Genomic DNA, 18159 nt, shown 5'->3' on the forward strand with positions numbered 1-18159 from the left:
ACAAATACGGGAATACTTGAAAAATAAATAAATAAAACGAAACACTTTTTTCGTTGTAGCGATATTTAATGATGAAGTTATTTTTGATTTCGTGTGTTCCGGAGCAAAGAAAGAAATGTTACGTCACCCATTTTCATTTCCAAAGAGGAAAAGAAAAGGTCACAGTTTCAATAAAAAAAAATGTAAGAAACCAATAAATAAAGTTTATACATAGACACGTGTTCAAACTTCAGAGAGTTTGTCCTCTAACGGTTGACTGGCTACATGACGCCACACATATCGAGAACGAATGGAAATAATACGAAGAAAGCTGGGTTATCGTATGTAATCTTATGTGTGGCTATTTTCCTCACAAACTTGCATACATGGGCGAAGATTCCCCTGGCCACGAGCCAAACAGTAGATATATCTCTGGCAAGATGTCAGCCGCTATCAGTTCATTTTAGCAATGGAAGAAGTCATCGTGATTTGAAGGGAAAAAAGTTTTTGTGATTTTTTTTTTTTTTTACTCTGATTCATGCTCCTCCGGAAGAAACACAAAAATGATTTATGATTTACAAAAATGAACTTGCCAAGAGAAGACAGTAAATAGATGGATGGAGTTCGCATCTGAGAGTCCCGACACTCAATTCGCCATATCAACCAGAAGAAGAAAAATTAAAGTTTCATTTTCTTTTGTTATTTTAATGTCGTTGATGATAGCTAAGCATTGTATGGTTGAGAGGTTATTGCTCCAGAGTTGACGCGCATGAAAGAGGTCTGTGATCTAGAGCTTATCCTAGTTAGTTACGCGTCAGTACATAAAGATTCCACATTAGCTAGTCTTAAAACTCCGAAATGTCCGGAGCTTGTTACGACCGAAACCGAGGAGAGTTTCTACAGTGCAAACAAATGCTGAATCAAGCATGGGTGCAATTATATATCAGCGTACGAGGTGCGTGAGAGTGTAGCTTCAGTCACCTGTTGGGCTCCGAGAGATAATATCATACCTGCATTCTGATTGATTCGAAACTAGCGCTGGGGGAGGTTGTTGAAGAGTCAGCTGTCGCAAGCCGAAAGATAAGAACATATGCATCGTCAGAGTTCTAGATCAGCACAAGAGAATTGCAAATCGAGCTTTGACAGATAAGAATGTCTGCATATCTGACTGATTCTAGACCAGCGCAGGAGGTTCGTAAGTCAGCTGTCTGGCACCGGAAGATAAGAACATGCGCATTTAGGATTTACAAAAATTTTGGCATTTCAATTTTTTGTATTTTTAGTGATCAACAATCATTTGATTTCATTTTTCTACGCTGTGCTCAGAAGATACTCTATTTTATTTTTAGAGAGAGAGATTAAACATATATATATGTAGAGCACATATTCGAGTAATATGGAATACTACTTTTATTTTTTCGATTAGCCCAATTTGAAACATGGTAGAAACTTGAAAAACCTGCATTTCTATAAAATTCATTTTCTTGTCTTTGCAATGACATTTAAAAAAATAATTTTCGTGGGGCAATATGGGTTACTCGGGTAATGAGAAACAGGGTGTTGAAAATGAAGAAAACTAATTCCATGATTTAATGGGTCTATGACAATGAAAAATAAAAATTTCATCGTATGTTTCTTGTAGTTGATGATGCGGTGGTGTCATAGTCTATTAATAAAAAGACATATATAAAAAAATATGCATAAATATATATAAATATTTTTATACAAGAGTCACAAATATGCAATATTCCTAATCTGCTCCAAAACCCTCAAGGTGAGCCCGCATACATTATTTCTAGACCTTTCCTCTTCTTACTGAACTTTCCATCTTTTAGAGATATTATAGACCCCCCCCCCCCAACTCACATATAACATTTAAAGTATTCCGTATTATCCGACACACCATCTGGGGGAAAAATAGCGTTCCATCTAACCCGGGAGAATCACAAGCTAAAAATTAGCACAGCAGCGCAATAAAATGAAACACTTGTGATGTGCATTGGGCTTAGTTTCAAATTAATGGGCACATTTCCAATAATTAACAAACGCTTTTGTAAACTTGCCTGAGTAAATTTCAGGCAGTAGAAAAACAAATTTTCTCTCCTATAGCAGCCGTGGTGAGGGTAAAAACCGAGCGACACTCACTTTATAGCGTCATAGGTTCATTTTCAAGTAGTTTAATCACTACTACTACTACTCCTACTATTACTTAAGCGTACATACACCTCGTACACATTCCTCTTCGGAATTTCTAACGAATCGGCGCATGCCGGAATGTGTGTTCTGAATGTGTGGCCTTAACGTATCTATGTTGTAGAGTTGCTCTTGTTTCGTGTTCATGCTGTCATCTGTCTTTCCTTTTTTGAAGTAAAGATGGAAATGCTTGAATTTTCATGCTATGTCAGTATCACGTTGTAGGTCTGCCTGCTGTCTGCGGAGAGACTTTTCTAAATGGGAGACCGACTCGCACTCACGCCTCGAAGCTGGAAAACCGCAGAAAACCAACTTCAGCCGACCACCACTGTGCCGCCAACGGGGTTCGAACCTGGATCCTCAGGACGAGGGTCCAGCACGATGCCCACACGACCGCACAGCGGCTTACTTTAATCACTGTTACATTTGCGGCCATACCTGAAAGCCAAGAAAACCCGGTATGTATTCCATATTACTCAACTATTCCATAATGCTCGAATGTACAATATACGTAGAGATATGTTTATCAAAAATTCTATAAGAAATCTTGCAAAAATTACTATTATCATTTCTAATCTTTTTTTTTCCTTCAATTTGCAATACCCTCTGAAATCTGGCTCGTAAACTGTACTTTTGCCTTCCGCCTTGATGAATCATTCCATTACACGGGACAAGTTCTGCGCGGAACGATGTCATCGCTGGTGAATCTTCATGTCTCCGAGAGTGGGTTGAAGCGATGCCATTCCAGATGGTGGGACGTGAGGAAAAAGAAAAAAAGAACAACAAGGATTAAAATTGCCTTCCTTGGAAAGCGGTGAATTTCCGAATTAGCTTCGTCAAACGCTTCCTTGAGCAGAAAATAGCTCGGCTCGTATTATTATAGTGGAGTAACTTTTCTCTATTTCCAGAGCGAAATCCATTTCCTGCTTCGTTCATTTACGCTCGGCATCAGCTAATTAAACACAGCTGCGCCGATATTCGTTCCGTATCAGTTGGAGCCCCAAGAGAAAGAGGGAACGAAAACAACAGTCTGTTTACCCCTCCCACGAGTTCTCTGGTCATTGTAGATGCTTTCCTGACTTTAACGGGAAAAATTTATGCCAAAGACTTCTATTAAACTTGAATGATTGAACGGTCAAAAAATATGTTTTTGAACTTATTAATCACACGAAAAGGCAGAAGAATGCTCCAAATGAGATGTAAAAAGAATGAGTGGAGCAATACTGAACTGCGTTCGAATATTATAGAGATCTGAAAAGAATGCAAGGGGCAACACTACTACTACACCGTGCACGTGCCTCATAAACATTCCTCTGGGAAATTTTTAATGAATTGGTGCATGTTGGAAAGTGTTGTGTGTGTGTGTGGAAAACACACTGCAACACTGCAGCGTGTTTAAACGTTATGTAGACGTAAAAATAAAGTATTGACTATAATGGCGAGGTGAAAAGAAAATCTCAAATATTATAGCGACGAAAGAGAAAGCATTATAGTGACGTGAAAAGGAAATATTAAATACTACGGGAACGTGAAAAGCAAATATTAATTATTATAGAGGCGTGAGAAGAAAAAATTATAGTGATGTGAAAGAAAATATCTTGGTGATGGGAAAAGAATATCATAGCGACGTGACAAGAAAATATTAAAACGACGTGAAAAAGAAAAAAAAGTGATGTGAAGGAAAATATTACAGCGACGTGAAAAGGAAATGTTAAATATTATAATGTTGGAAAAGAAAATATTCTAGTCGAAATTATTTTCACAGTATAATTATATATTAATTATTGAAAAAAGTACAATATAGTTATTTATTAAAGAAAATACTATGGCGACGAGAAAAGGAAGATATTGCAAATGTGGAAAGAAAGTATTATTTCAACGTGAAATGAATAAGTACGCCAACACTGCAGAAAATATTTTGGCGATGAACGAATACGTCTACACTGTAGTGTATTTGAACATTTTGCTGATGTGAAAAGAATCACTTCAGCAACACTGTACTCGTATTCGAATATTATGGCGATTCAAAGAAAAAACAATGAACATGAATGAATTTTATATTCGAATATTATTGCGATGCACAAAGAACGGGTACAGCAACAGTACGGTGTTATAGTAATGGCAAAAGAATAATTGAAGCAAACTATAAAATACTTCGTATTTGGATATAAGCAATATGTAGTAAAATAATGAGTACTCGTATATTCATTTGGAGAAATCGGGACTATAATTTCATTCGCCCCTAGGTAAGGTATTGACTTCTCTAAAAAAGTGTGAAAAACAAGATATATTTTGTTCGTGTATAAGGGGCCGTTCAAGTATTACGTCAGCAGATTCTTTTGTCGTTTTTAACCCCCCTTCCCCGTCAGAAAAGTCAGCAAAACTCTGAATCATTTCCCCAGCGTCAGCAAAAATTCATCAGCTCTGCTCCCCCTTATTTTCTGACGCATATCGGGATCACTATATAGACAACAGTATAGAGACGTGCGCGTGAGAGGGGCACAATGGGACTCCAGTGCCCCCACCAGATGATCAAAAATTTATTTCTTAATGCAAAAAATGTTTTTAAAAAATTAAAATTTCCGAAGAAAATACCTTTATATGTTATTATAATCAATCTCCGTTGATTTCCATGCTTTTTTTTTTTTTTTTGAAACCGAGCACAACTCAGGTCTATCGCCATAGGCAATTTACTACCTAGTGAGTTGTGCCGAAAGTGTAAGTACCTAATAATCTGAGTGCGTATCTAGTGTTGTGTGTGATTTTTCAGTGCTGCCATCTATATCTTAGAAGTGAAGTGAGTGATGTGTAATGACTGAATATTTCTACTGTTTGTAGGACTGTTGCTCTCTGTGGCGAGACTTTTTAACGGGGAGATCGGCTCGCATTTGCGCCTCGAAGTTGGGAACCCCAGAAAACCAACTTCAGCCTACCACCACTGTGGCGACGGTGGGGCTTGAACCCGGGTGCCCGCGATGCGAGTCCGTCACTATGACCACTCGACCACCACAGCGGCAATTTCCATGCTATTTGAAGGTTAAGAACTTAAAATGTTTACTTGTAAAAAAAATTCAATGCGACACACCTTCTAAGTCAGATATGCTAAACCCATGACCCCAGGAACAAATGTGGCCTTCGGGGTAATCTGATGTGGCCCGCCACCTGAAACCTAATTTTGTAAAAATGAACTAAATGGCACATTTACAGACAGCTTAAGTGACTCATGGCACAATTCCAAAGCATTTAAGCGGCCCGTGGCACATTCCCAGATTACTTAAGTGACTCGCGGCCTAATTACGAATCATGTGAGTGACGCGCGGCACAGTTTCAAAGCACTTAAGCAGCCCGCGACACGTTTTTAGAGCACTTCAGCGGCCCGGACACATTTCCAGATCACTTGAAGGATCCACGGTACATTTAGAGATCACTAAAGAACATTTAGAGATCACTCTGTACAGGAATTATCATATCAATAGTGAGAATTTTAGTTAAGGTTCCCACAAACTACAGAAAGGTTTCTCTCATTTTTGGCACACCGTGTAAGATGCCATTTAAGAATATGTTTTTTATAAAGAGTGGTTGATGAGACGTAAGCATCATTCAAACCCCCCCCCCCTTGTCACGAAAAATCAACAAACCCGAAACCCCCTCCTCCCCCTATCAGTGCTGACGTAATAGTTGAATGACCCCTAAGGATAATTATTGAAATTCCATCCATATAAATGCTATAGTACAACTATCTCTCATGGAATATTTAAGAATAATATCCACGGATGGAGCTTGTGTTTTTTTTTCCCTCTGGATTTATGGAAACCAACACATGAATAAAACAAGCACTATATCATTTCTATAAGAGAAAAATAATAATAAAAAAGAAAACCAACAATACCCACAACATGCAATAAGACGTGAACGCCATACCCGATTCCTCGCGCGATATTAAAATATAAAAGAAGAGGATTCTCGAGACAATATTCATCGTCCGACCCGAGGAATAATATTGGATACCCTCTTGAATATGAATGGAATTTCTGGCTCTGAATCGAACCCTGCGGGCCTTAAGAAGACGAATCCCGATTGGTTGAGATCGGGATAAAAAGAATTCCCTTCTTATAATACGTGTTGAATATAATCGAAATAAAATAATAATAATAAAAACCCTTTTTAAATTCGAAATATTTTTTTATTTATTTGAAGACATGTTGGAATTATATTGCCCTCTATGGAATCTGGTTTCTCGTTTTTCCCGACGTCATATACATACGAAACACTATACGATGTAATATTTACTTATTCAGTATTACCCAGAATTTGAAGTTGAGATTGTATCCGAGTTCTTTCTTTGAATTTCCAACGATATTGTCTGTTATTTTGTAATATTTCTGTCTCACATGATGAATAGTGATAGTTTCAATAGTAAAAAGATAAAATAATATAAAAATAAATATGTTGATAAAATTATTATTATGTTTTAATAAATACCAAAGCTACAGAAAAAAAATTCAATTACAGCAAGGTAAGACATAGAAATGTGAATACAGTAAAATTAAACCGCTTCTAATTCGGAACGAAATATTTCGTCCTTGATCGTAAAAGGTTAGTTTTTTACATGTGATTGCTAAATTAGAGTCTAAAGATAGTACAAAATGGTTTTTTCGATTTCGATTCTATTGTCGTGTGTATAAAAATGAGAAGAGATAATTAAGATTTGAGTAGTAAATAAAAAAAAATAACGATTGATCAAATTAATGATTTGGGATTGTTTTTCATGGGGAAAAATCATGTGATTGGCTCTCTAGGAATTCAACTGGCACCTAAATATTTATTTTTTTCGAATTGTTAGGCGCTTGTGATGTTCAGTAAATATGGAATACTAATTCTTGAAACATATCTCATTTCGGCATTGTTGACAAGGAGTCTTCCTTCATTGTTTTGCGACGTTTGATGTATTCACATACAATTTTATTCATTTATTTCTTATCAGTAATGAAAAATAGTAACGATTGTAAGAGAATTGCAGCTCAATCTATTTCAATTAAAAAGATTGATATGATTTGTTTTCCAATTTTAATACGTTTATAATCTTAGAGGGATTACTACATGGTAAATGATGATGCATTACAGTAAATAAATACAAATGTGATTGAAAATTAAAAAAAAAAAATATATATATATATTTATTTATTTACTCACCGGTTGGCCTGGGAAATGGAAGATTTCTTCCGCCAATAGGATTACGTATCGCGGAGTTTGATGACGGCATCGTCGTTATTTCTGGTCTCGCCGATGATGGTGATGATGACAGTAACGATAATGATGTTCTGTTGCTTTCAAGCCCAAGAGGCAGCGATGTCATCGCTGATCGCCCGAAACACCTCGATATTTATGCGCGTGTTTGTTCCGTAATGTCACTCGGTCGCCGAATATTTTCTGGTATCAACTCTTATATCGTTAGACACACACAAATATTCACTTAAGACGAAAAAAAAACAAAAACACCCGGAAGAAACTAGAGTTTTGCTCAAGAAGATCTCGCCCAAGTCCAATGCAGCCAAGAGTACATGGCTACTACGGGCTTCGGTCTTTGCCTACGGAGTGTTAGCAAACTCATGATTCGCTGTTCCGTCATAGCTTAAAATGTCATTAGAACTTTTGCAATGATTTAGTCCGGTTATCAGCAGAATTGTTCATCACACGAACAGGCCACATTAAAAACATCACTTCATTTGAGATTCATATCATCGTTAAATTCATTAATTTTCCTTATTTTCAACGTGACTTAACACACGGAGAGTTTTCTTTCATCTCTGAAACACCGAGAACTGTCACTGTAATGAAATAAAAAATATAATCAACGATACAATTAAAAATTCACTTTGGATATAAAACAAGAGGAAAAAAATCGTGTTACTAAAGCGAAAAGAAGCTAACTAATTATCCTTAAAGCCATTTTATACATACTAGCGAAACTTAAAATATATGGGAGACTGTTATTACCTTGGAACATTATTTTCTTTAACTTCCTTTTACTCAGTCAGTTTTCACCATAAAGTTTGAATAAATTAGTTTTTATTACTTGTATGCCGTATGAACAGTGTCATACAAAAATTTAAATTACCTTTCTTTCTTACTGTAATCATGAAATATGAATTTTTGAGAAAGCAACATGTTTCACGTTACAACACGGGTTTCGTACCTTGAAACAACTTTGCACCATATGGTTGAGTGGTCATAGTTACGGACTAATGTCCCTGAATTCAACCCCCCCCCCGCCTCTACTGTGGTGTTTGGCTGAAGTTGGTTTATGGTGGTGCCACAGTCTCGCCACAGAAAGCAACAGGCCTACAACGGTGTAGTTATTCAATCATTGCACTTCACTCATAGTTAGAAAAATTGATGGAAGATGGCAGCACTACACATAACAAGCATTTCACAGAAACAAACTTCACGTTAGGTTCACTACACGTGCGCACACATTTCAACATATACCAATTGATTCCGAAGAGAAATATGGACGAGGTGCACGCATGGTTTAGCAGTAGTTTTGCACCATAAAATAAGGTGAAATTACAAAGAAGAAACTATAAGTATTACTGGAAGAAGATATAATGAGTATTTTTATAATATAAATCATATATTTAAATGAAAAACGAAAAATATATAAATAATGACACAAATGTGGTCATTCCATATACACGCATAAAAGTAACAATAATGGAGGTAGGAACGTATTTATGCAGACGGAATGCATAATTATTCTACATTATATGTACTTGTAGACAGCAAAATTAAATGTTTTAAATCTTCAGTTCAGTCAGTTCCTTTGATGTTAGATCATTGAGTCAGAGACACAACATCCGTTATGTTAACATTCGGTGTATTTGGCAGTGATGGGCAATAAATATTTTCTCACCTTTCTCCTATGCCATAGGACCTATGGTAATTGGTAAAAGTTTTTGTTGGACGCATCTCGCACTGTAAACTTTTTTCTTTTTGACAAATTTGACCAGGAGATAACCAAATATGCATAGAAGGGAAGAAATAGGTAGTTGAACTTCTTTTTCTTTTTGTATGAGAGAAGTATAAACTAAAATATAAAATATAAATTGTATTGGGGGTTGGTGCATGCAAATTTTCCAAAAAACACATTTTCAACTTTTAAAGACTATAAATTTTCTGCATCTAACTGTGTTAAAGTTTTTGTTCTATCTGTATTAAAAATATTTTTAAAATATTTTAGTATAAACTGCTGGCAGGCATTACATACTAATATTTTTTCACTGAAATGCTTTTTTCTCAAAACTAAGTTTTTTGTTAGATAAGGAACATTTTCCGAACACCACTCATTCATCTTGAAACTTCGTGTCTCTCTCAACACTATGGTGTTACATACTTTAACACGAGAACTTTTTATTAAAATTATTTAAAAAAAATTTATGGCACAAAATATGAGCAAATTTCGGCGATTTTTGAAAAAGTTGCATGTTGTTATATAAAGTTAAAAAATTAAAAAAAAAAAAAAAACCAACACAATATTAAAATCCTAAAATCCCGAGTTAAAGTATGTTACACCATAGTGTTGAAGCACACAAAAAGTTTCAAGACGTTTGAATGAATGGTGTTCAAAAAAATGTTCCTTATCTGAGAAAAAACTGAGTTTTTAGAAAAAGCATTTTATTGTAAAACATTAGTATGTGTAATGCCTGCCAACAGTTTATATTAAAATACTTTAAAAACATTTTTAATACAGGTAGAACAAAAAAGACGCAGAAAATTTCATAGTATTTTAAAACTGAATAATTGGTAAATGTTTTTTTTGGAAAATTTCCAACCCCTTTGAACGCAAAAGAATAAGTATTAAAAGTTAGTGTAACTTGACTATTCAAAGGAAATTTATGAATATTTCAAGTTTCGTATCGTTCCAAAGGTACACGATCTTTTTTTGTTTAAAGGCACACGAATTTCCATCATTTGTGACAAATAGTAACAACTTTATTCACACACACAAAACTACTGGCCCCGAAAAAAAAACATAGTGCACATTTTTAGACGCTGCACGAAATGAAGTTATAGAATTCTTCCACTGCACCTTTTTCCAATCTCTTTACGAAACGTTCGTTTAGTTTCAGTCAACGATTAGTGTGGCTGAGGTAACGCATCTTCACCAACAGTGCTGTATCAACCAATTTCAAAATCACAATGAAAACCTTATGCAAGCGCCAGTAACAGGAAAATTCAGAAATGAGCCGTTTTTATCGTACAGCCGGTATTTTATGGGACTCTGAATCATATGATTTTTTTCTCTCTCTCTCTCCAGTGATTTGCTTCCATGCAACCCCCCCTCTATCGGCAGTTTCGTTTTCTGTACCAAAAATTCTCGCCCCCTTCTTCCTAGAAATAACTTTTTCGCAAATCACATCCACATATACCGATTTCTTCAATTTTTACGAATTTTTAAACTATTTACACATTTATGGGACATCCTGTAAAACGGGTGCTATTAAATACAAAAATTAATTAATTAATATTTCCATGGGTATTAAATTATCGCATTTGAATTAAAAAAAACTGAATTGAATTAGAAAAAAAGAGGAGATAGATTTGAAAAAAAATATTTATACTGTGCATTTCTGTTTTTATTGTTCTGTATAAGTCATCTTATTATATCCTACTTAATCTACTTTGCCACTTGTGTATTGTACTCATTCTTGTATCCGTATGTGTTATCTATGTCTTATAGTATCTATTGTATGTGTTATCTATGTCTTATATGTATTGTATGTGTTATCTATGTCTTATATGTATTGTATGTGCTATCTATGTCTTATATGTATTGTATGTGTTATCTATGTCTTATATGTATTGTATGTGTTATCTATGTCTTATATGTATTGTATGTGTTATCTATGTCTTATATGTATTGTATGTGTTATATGGTTTTTGTCTATCAACGATTTTTTTTAAAATATTGAATATCTTTTAGAGCGCATACTACATTTGTACTTTGGACATGACGCTGGACTAGACTTTTGCTTACTCTACGCAAACACACACTCATGCTTTACATATACATGTGCAAACTTGTCTTTCTCCTTCACAACGCCTCAGAAAGGCTATTTGTAAGTCGTCAGACCGCCTCATTGGGCTGGGAAACGACGAAATAAATTAAATTCGGTTCTGTTCTGCAAATTATCGCATTTTTAACATCGAACATCAAGTATTGAATGAAAATAAATTTGAAAAAAAAGAATAATAATATAATAATAATTTCAATACATTTACGGTTTCTTTGAAACGCACATCTTTGCTCATTTCTCTTCCACATTTTCCTTTCCCATCATAAGCTTTTCAACAGATCAAAAGAAAATTCTACTTATAACTAATTACTTTAGATTTAAAAGAAAAAAAAACCACTTAAAATAGAGGTAGAAAATATGTCTCTGAATATTATTATTATTATATTTTAAGTAATTTTGATTTCCGAGACGAATTTTTTTTAAATTTTCAAAAAAAAAAAAAAAAATTATGGATCGGAAGGAAATAAAGTACGAGGAAATAAAATAAAATGAAAAGTAATTTGTGGAAACTCATTTCATGTAACTTATAATGGAAAGCCGGCACATGCAATGATAATTTTTCAACGACGGTTAATGAAAGAGAACGGGAAGAGATGACAAATGAGATAATTACGACCATTTCATTTTCGTGCTTGTAATTACCCTTTACTTAGAGTTGCTGCTTTTCTATCACAGCTACCGTCGGCGTTAATACATTTCCTAATACTTTATCGCCATTTTGCCAGAAATCTAATCATTTATGCACAGAGAGACATATCTCCAGTTGATACTCTCATTATATTCGACTCAATCAAATTTCCTCAACCTCCCCCTTTTCAAACTAATAAAACTCCACTGCCTTGTCGTCAGTCGATTAGTGAAGCCCTTTCAGAAAGTTTTGATGAGAAAATTCGTATCAAATCTTACGCTTGTGATGGTTCAGAATCTAAATTAAATTGGAAAATGGTATATGGCATTACGTAAAATTTTCTTGAATAAGTTATTCTCAATTGTTTTTTTTTTTTTTTTAAATTCGAATACTAAAAAGTTGCTCTATATTTACAATTTCTTGATTCTACTTGATTGTGCACTCACAGGACAAAAAATAGATCTATGCGAAATACAGATTGTCCGTGCTGAAGGTATCTAAAAATAATACCTTATACCAGGGGTGCACAACCTCCGGCCTGCGGGTCAAATCAGCACCTCCTAGAGATAGAAAGCCTCCGCACGCTGCTTGTGACGCCAGTAAGTTTTTCTCTGGAAAAAATTTCTCTGCTCGGGCCAGTATCATCGTTGCGTGGAAAAAAAGTGATTGGGCTCAAAATTGGCGATTTCTATGCCCACATCCAATCACTATGCTGTATTTGCGAGCGAATCAGGAAGATTCTACGTCAAAATAAGAAGAAATGAAATAGGATGGTGTGTTTGAAAATGTGGCCAACTCTTGCTAGGTAGTCTGAATGACGTTTATGGCAACCCCGTGCGGACGATTTCTATCTCTAGGAGGTGCTGGTGAAATGCGGCACGCGAAAGGTGTTCCGGCAGAAAAAGTATCAATAGCAAAAGCTTACCGTGAAAGTAAGGCAGGATCCTGTCTCCAGTGGTGTAGATGATAGCATGCTTGCCCAGTTTGCAAGAGGGTTTAGGTTCGAGTCCTGGCGGAGACCCGACCAGGACTATTCTATTATATGGTAATTAATTTATCAGGTTTATTATTATTATTATTACTCTATTTTTTCAAATACTTTTGAATATTATTTCAGTTCTTGTTATTCCTCAATATTTCTTCTCTTTCAATACTTTATCATCATCTGTTAAATCATCCTTATTTCAATCTATTTTCAGTGCCATTATTTTATAATGTTTCGAAATTCATTCAATCTTCTTCTACAGACGATGATTTCATAATTCATTTTATAAATCTTTCTCGTATTCAACGTGAATTAATCTTTAGAATATCGAAGCGTGTTACTTTTTTTTTTGGCATAAAAGTATATTTACATAGTTTCTTTTGAGAATAAATTGCCATTTGCATTCCTACGTCGTCGAATTTCAGCATTTGATAGAAATTTGCAAACCATAATAACGAGTATTTGTTTTCCATTACCATCTAAATGATATCTCTGCTAAAAAAAAAATAATGTTCGCATGGAAATTTCAACAATTTTTGGGTATATTGGGGGGCTGCTGATTTTGAAAGTGGTGTTGGTTTTGCCCAATCGTCTCCAGTTTCCGAGGTAATGCATACTCGTAACATTTCAATTTTCAATAATACCTCGGCTTAGAAATTTTTAATTAAATTTTAGAACCAACCCCATCGGTTTTCCGTTCCTTTGGAGCAGTTTTGCTCAGTAAATATATTTCTTTATTTATTTAACGAGTAAAATACAGGGGGGAACCTCGATACAACGATGCTCTGTTGACCCAGGAAGAAAAAAATATATCATTGTAGAGAGGGTTATCACATCAGTTTTTCGCCACCAAATGTATGCTGTCGCTAACATCTCTTTTGAATTTGTGTCCCTTAGTTTAGCATAAAAAAGGTGAAATGTCGAACGGTGCCATTCGGAACCGGTAAGGAATTGTACGTCCCGGTCTAATTAGCTCCATTATGCAGAAAATGACCCCGTGGTGCAACATTAATTCATTAATCATTATTAATCATTAATCACAAAAAATTACAGTTCATTAGTTTAGCGTTTCCCAAACACATCTGGTCACAACAGAGAGCAACAGGCCAAAGTGTACAAAATGTGTAATTCAATCATAACACTTCACTCCCTTCACTTCTGAAATATATATGGCAGCACTGAAAAATCAAACACAACACTACATACGCTCTCAGACTGTTAGGTACACACACACAGTTACACTTCCGGCACAACTCACAAGGTAGTAAATTGCCCATTGATGACGATAGACCTGCATTGTGCTCGGTTTGAAAGAAAGAAAAGTTACTTGTTCCACATCGTAAGGTAGTTTACCTCACAACACTTTGGGGTACTACACAAGAAAGTAGCTTCACGGAAACTTCATATGCACTTACGGATGGTAGACAGTGCAAAAATATACTGATGCTATTAAACACTTTCTCTAAAGAACAAACACAGGAGAGAAATTTAAAAATATATATTGAAGGTGATTTTGAGTGAAATAAAAAAAAATATTGTTGCAGAAAATAGAGATTCATTCACTTAAAGTGATCTTTCCACTTCTCCGGGGCTTAGTTCGTCCTGGATTGGAGTATGCTGTCAGGTTTTGGACACCATAATCCTCCTCCTCTTGACCAGAAGATGGCCTGTCGTTCTGTGTCAACGAAGAGATATGGGCAGGTGGTCAAAGAACAGGACCATGCTGGAAAAGGACCATACTCGCAGAGGGACATTGACTTCATCGAGGGAGTGCAGAGAAGAGCCACCCGTGCTCTTGATAGCAGCACATGGGGCTTAAACTATGAAGAGGGACTACTTGAATTTTTTTTGAAAATGTTTACATTGGGAGAGCGCAGATGTCGGGAGGGGTGTGGGAAGATATGAATGAAGTGTTTAAAATTTTCAACGTGATGGATAAAATGGACCATGAGTTATTAATGCATCGTCAATCAACTACTTCAACAAGGGGGACACCGGTACCAATTGGAAAGGGGCAATTCTTGGTTGTGGTGGCATCCATATATTTTTATGGGCATATTTTTTTCAGCCCCCCCCCCCTCGTTGAGCATTTTGCCTGTTGTGGCCTTTGTGTTTATTTCTATTTATCGTAGTAAAAGATAGCGTTGTGACAAGGAGGGGGGGGGGGGAGTTAAAATTAGACTATAGGTAATTCCAAACAAGATTTGAAAAAATATCGTTGTAGAGGGATTTATCGTTACATCGAGTATCGTTGTAGCGAGGTTTCACTGTAATTCCGAGAAATTAAAATCATACTGACGTAATTCATCCTAAGATCGATACGAAATTTATAACGGTTTCAATGGAGGAAGTATTTAAGGAAAAAATAATAATAAACTTGAAAAGAAAGAAGTCTTATTGTTCGGTTGAATATAACCGGATTATATACGTCGTTTCTATTTCAGTTTAGTAGAAAGAAATGTTCTTTATGAAAGGAATCAAAATTGACATGGCTTTTCAATGGCCTACAAAAGAACTGGAGAAACATGTATACACGTACTAGTATACACTGTATGTGTGTACTGTCTGGAAGCGGAAATAGTTTCCTTCTCCTTACCTTTATCCGACTTTTTCCCCTCCTCCTTGTCCGTTCTGGAGCGATTTGAAAGGTGTGCTCTAGGGAATAGCAACTATGCTTACCCTACTTCCAATTCTTTAGGATCATATCTGCGAAAAGAAATGTGGCTGGATGTGTAGTCAAAGCTTTAGTTTCAAGTGGAATATGGAAGGACTGGAGGAGAGGGGGGGGGACTCGTACTTTTGAACAAATCTAAGTGACGCGGCAGTATGTTGTAACTTCAATATTATTTCCACTAGCTATAGACGTTGTGGATAAGTGAAATGCGCCGACGTGAAAGCATTGGAATAAGACTCATTCCTGTAAACTTTTTTTAACCGTTATTTTTTTTTTAAATTCGAAACTCGAGGAGAAGGAATTTTATGTGGAAAGAGATTTCGATAAGTTGGTAGTTGGGAAATATTTCAGAAACGGTGGAGAAAGAATTTTTGTAATATTTTGTTTTGTGGAATACACACATGCTGTATGGTGTGAGGAATGATATAGAGATGCATTGGTTTCCTCTGTATGTGTGGGCCTTTTGAATAATATATATATTCTTGGATGTTCAGAATCGTCTTGCCATGTAGAGGTCCTTCATTGGGAGAGGAATATCGGTAATTCTTGTGCCATGTAGGGATCTATATAGGGTATCAAAGAATTCTCTGCCCTTTGCACATGGATATGCTTAAATCCATTTCCAGTAGCCTGGTGATCGATAGACTGGTCGGCTGAATGACTCGTCTAGCCCGGAGATTAATAGAATGGTCGACTGAACGACTCGAGTGACCAGGCAATGGACACACGCACACACACACTCATGGCATTTTAGTCGATTTTTTTTTACCACTGAAAATGCAGTTAAATAGTGCAAATTAAAGAAGGTTTTAGAAATGTTCTTATTTTAGATCTCGTATTAAATGTGTGTGACATTATATGGTGAAAACAAATCTTCCGCATGCTCATAAATCCGTAAAGATTCCAGAAATATTTTGAAGCATCACCAGAGTTTAAAATTCCCCAATGCAAAGGAAACAAGGATTGTTTCAACGGTGTGTAATCCAATTTGTAAACGTCCAGACACAAACCTTAAACCTTAGGTAACTACTCTGGCCATGTACTGCGCGTGCATACCTCGAAACATTTGCGAAGGTTTTCGTCGTGAGGTTACTAAATGAAAGTTTTAGGCGGCATCGCACACGCAACGCATTCCCTCGATATACTATATAATATCAGAAGTTTTATTCCCCTCAATGTCTCCTTCCATGGTGCAAGGAACAAAGTTTAAGGTTCATTTCGACCTCATCACTCGTCGAAGACAGGAGAGAGAGAGAGAGAGAGAGTAAAAGGAGGCGATTCACTCCAGAGGCACCAGTATTCGCTCCAGAGAGAGAGAAAGAGCGATAGATGCCAGTGGTCGTTGGGAAGAAAGAGGGTCAAAATAGCTTCCAGCCTCATTTTCTCCAGCAATTCCCGCAGGCGAAGCTCCAGTTCAGCCGAACTAATAAGCTGAAATTCCTGAGGAAGGCGTTATGTTCAGCGAGAGACGCGCGGTTCAGTTCACCCTTCTCCTCGCAAGAATGTTGTTGATCATCAGTCTAGTAATGAAATATCGTCGTCGAAACCTATACCAACCCCACTCCCTAGTTCTCCGAAATGGTCGCAAGCATCCACGATATTTATATATATAGATATACATATTGAAATACGGCAGCTCAAATATAAGAAGGCAAACATTGTTTTCAACTTTTAACCATAGTTAAGAGTGCGTGCGTATGCTATGACTTTGTCCAGTAAGGAGTTCTCTAAGAGTAAGAGTTCTCTGTGAAGTGTGTGCATACAATTAAACTTTACTATGTAAATTTTGTGAGGGCAATTCTTCATCGACTCGAAACGATTCGGCTTCTAGTTCTTGGGAGTTCCGAGAAATTTCTTATTCGGTGCTTCCCATGTTCTGGTAAACATCCTTATGTGAACGCTGTAGGAATTTCTTCTTAAAAGTTGAAGGGATGTGCGCTTAGATTTTAAACTTTGAACGTTACAAATTTTGGTTTGAAAATTTAGAAGAAAACAAAAATTGGGGTTGGTGACATAGCTCCAAGTTCTTAACGTTAATACGTTTCAAGGTGAGTGAGGGTAATATGTCCATGCTGAGCTTCAATGATTTTTGCTGAGGCACGTGCTTGGTAAATTCTGAGAAAACAGATGATGTTGAAACATACTTTGAAATCAACGGAAACATATTTTTTTCTGGATGTAATGCTGAGCTGAACTCGGAAAAAAAGGTCATCTTGTCCCCGCCGGCACTCAAACCCTGGTCCATTTGCATATCGGGAAAGCATGCTACCATCTACACCACTGAAGACACGACCCTGCCTTCCTTATTTCACGCACTGTGGCGTGAGGCGCTGAAGTAGAGACAGTAGCCTCTCTTAACGTTAGGACATGACCTCCCAGGTGGGATGGTTTTAGAGAGAGAGATAGATGGCTTTTTCTCAGCCCAACATTTCCTCAACCCCTTTCCGAGTTCTCCTCAGCATAATATCCAGAAAATATCTGTTTCCTTAATATCTTGGGCTGAGGAAAAGCCATCTATCTCTGTGTAAAATCCTTTGAAATGCTGTTAAAAGAAAAAAAATAATATTTCACGGTATATCACAACGGTATCTTCCCTCGATATACTATATAATATCAGAAGTTT

General features: G+C 36.2%; 1 protein-coding gene across 1 annotated transcript in view; it reads right to left on the reverse strand.

The window, feature by feature from the left end:
• LOC149086982 (uncharacterized) overlaps positions 1-18159 on the reverse strand; it is a 103714-nt gene that overhangs the window by 61170 nt on the left and 24385 nt on the right. The window contains exon 2 of the mRNA XM_089231193.1: positions 7366-8000. Coding sequence (XP_089087319.1) covers positions 7366-7528 — 163 coding nt within the window. The 5' untranslated portion in view covers positions 7529-8000. The remainder of the gene's footprint in view (positions 1-7365; positions 8001-18159) is intronic.

Source organism: Pholcus phalangioides, unplaced genomic scaffold, assembly GCF_987345545.1.
Source record: "Pholcus phalangioides strain wild (caught in Gottingen) unplaced genomic scaffold, Ppha-v1.0 ptg000004l_1, whole genome shotgun sequence".
In the NCBI taxonomy this organism is placed as follows: Eukaryota; Metazoa; Arthropoda; class Arachnida; order Araneae; family Pholcidae; genus Pholcus; species Pholcus phalangioides.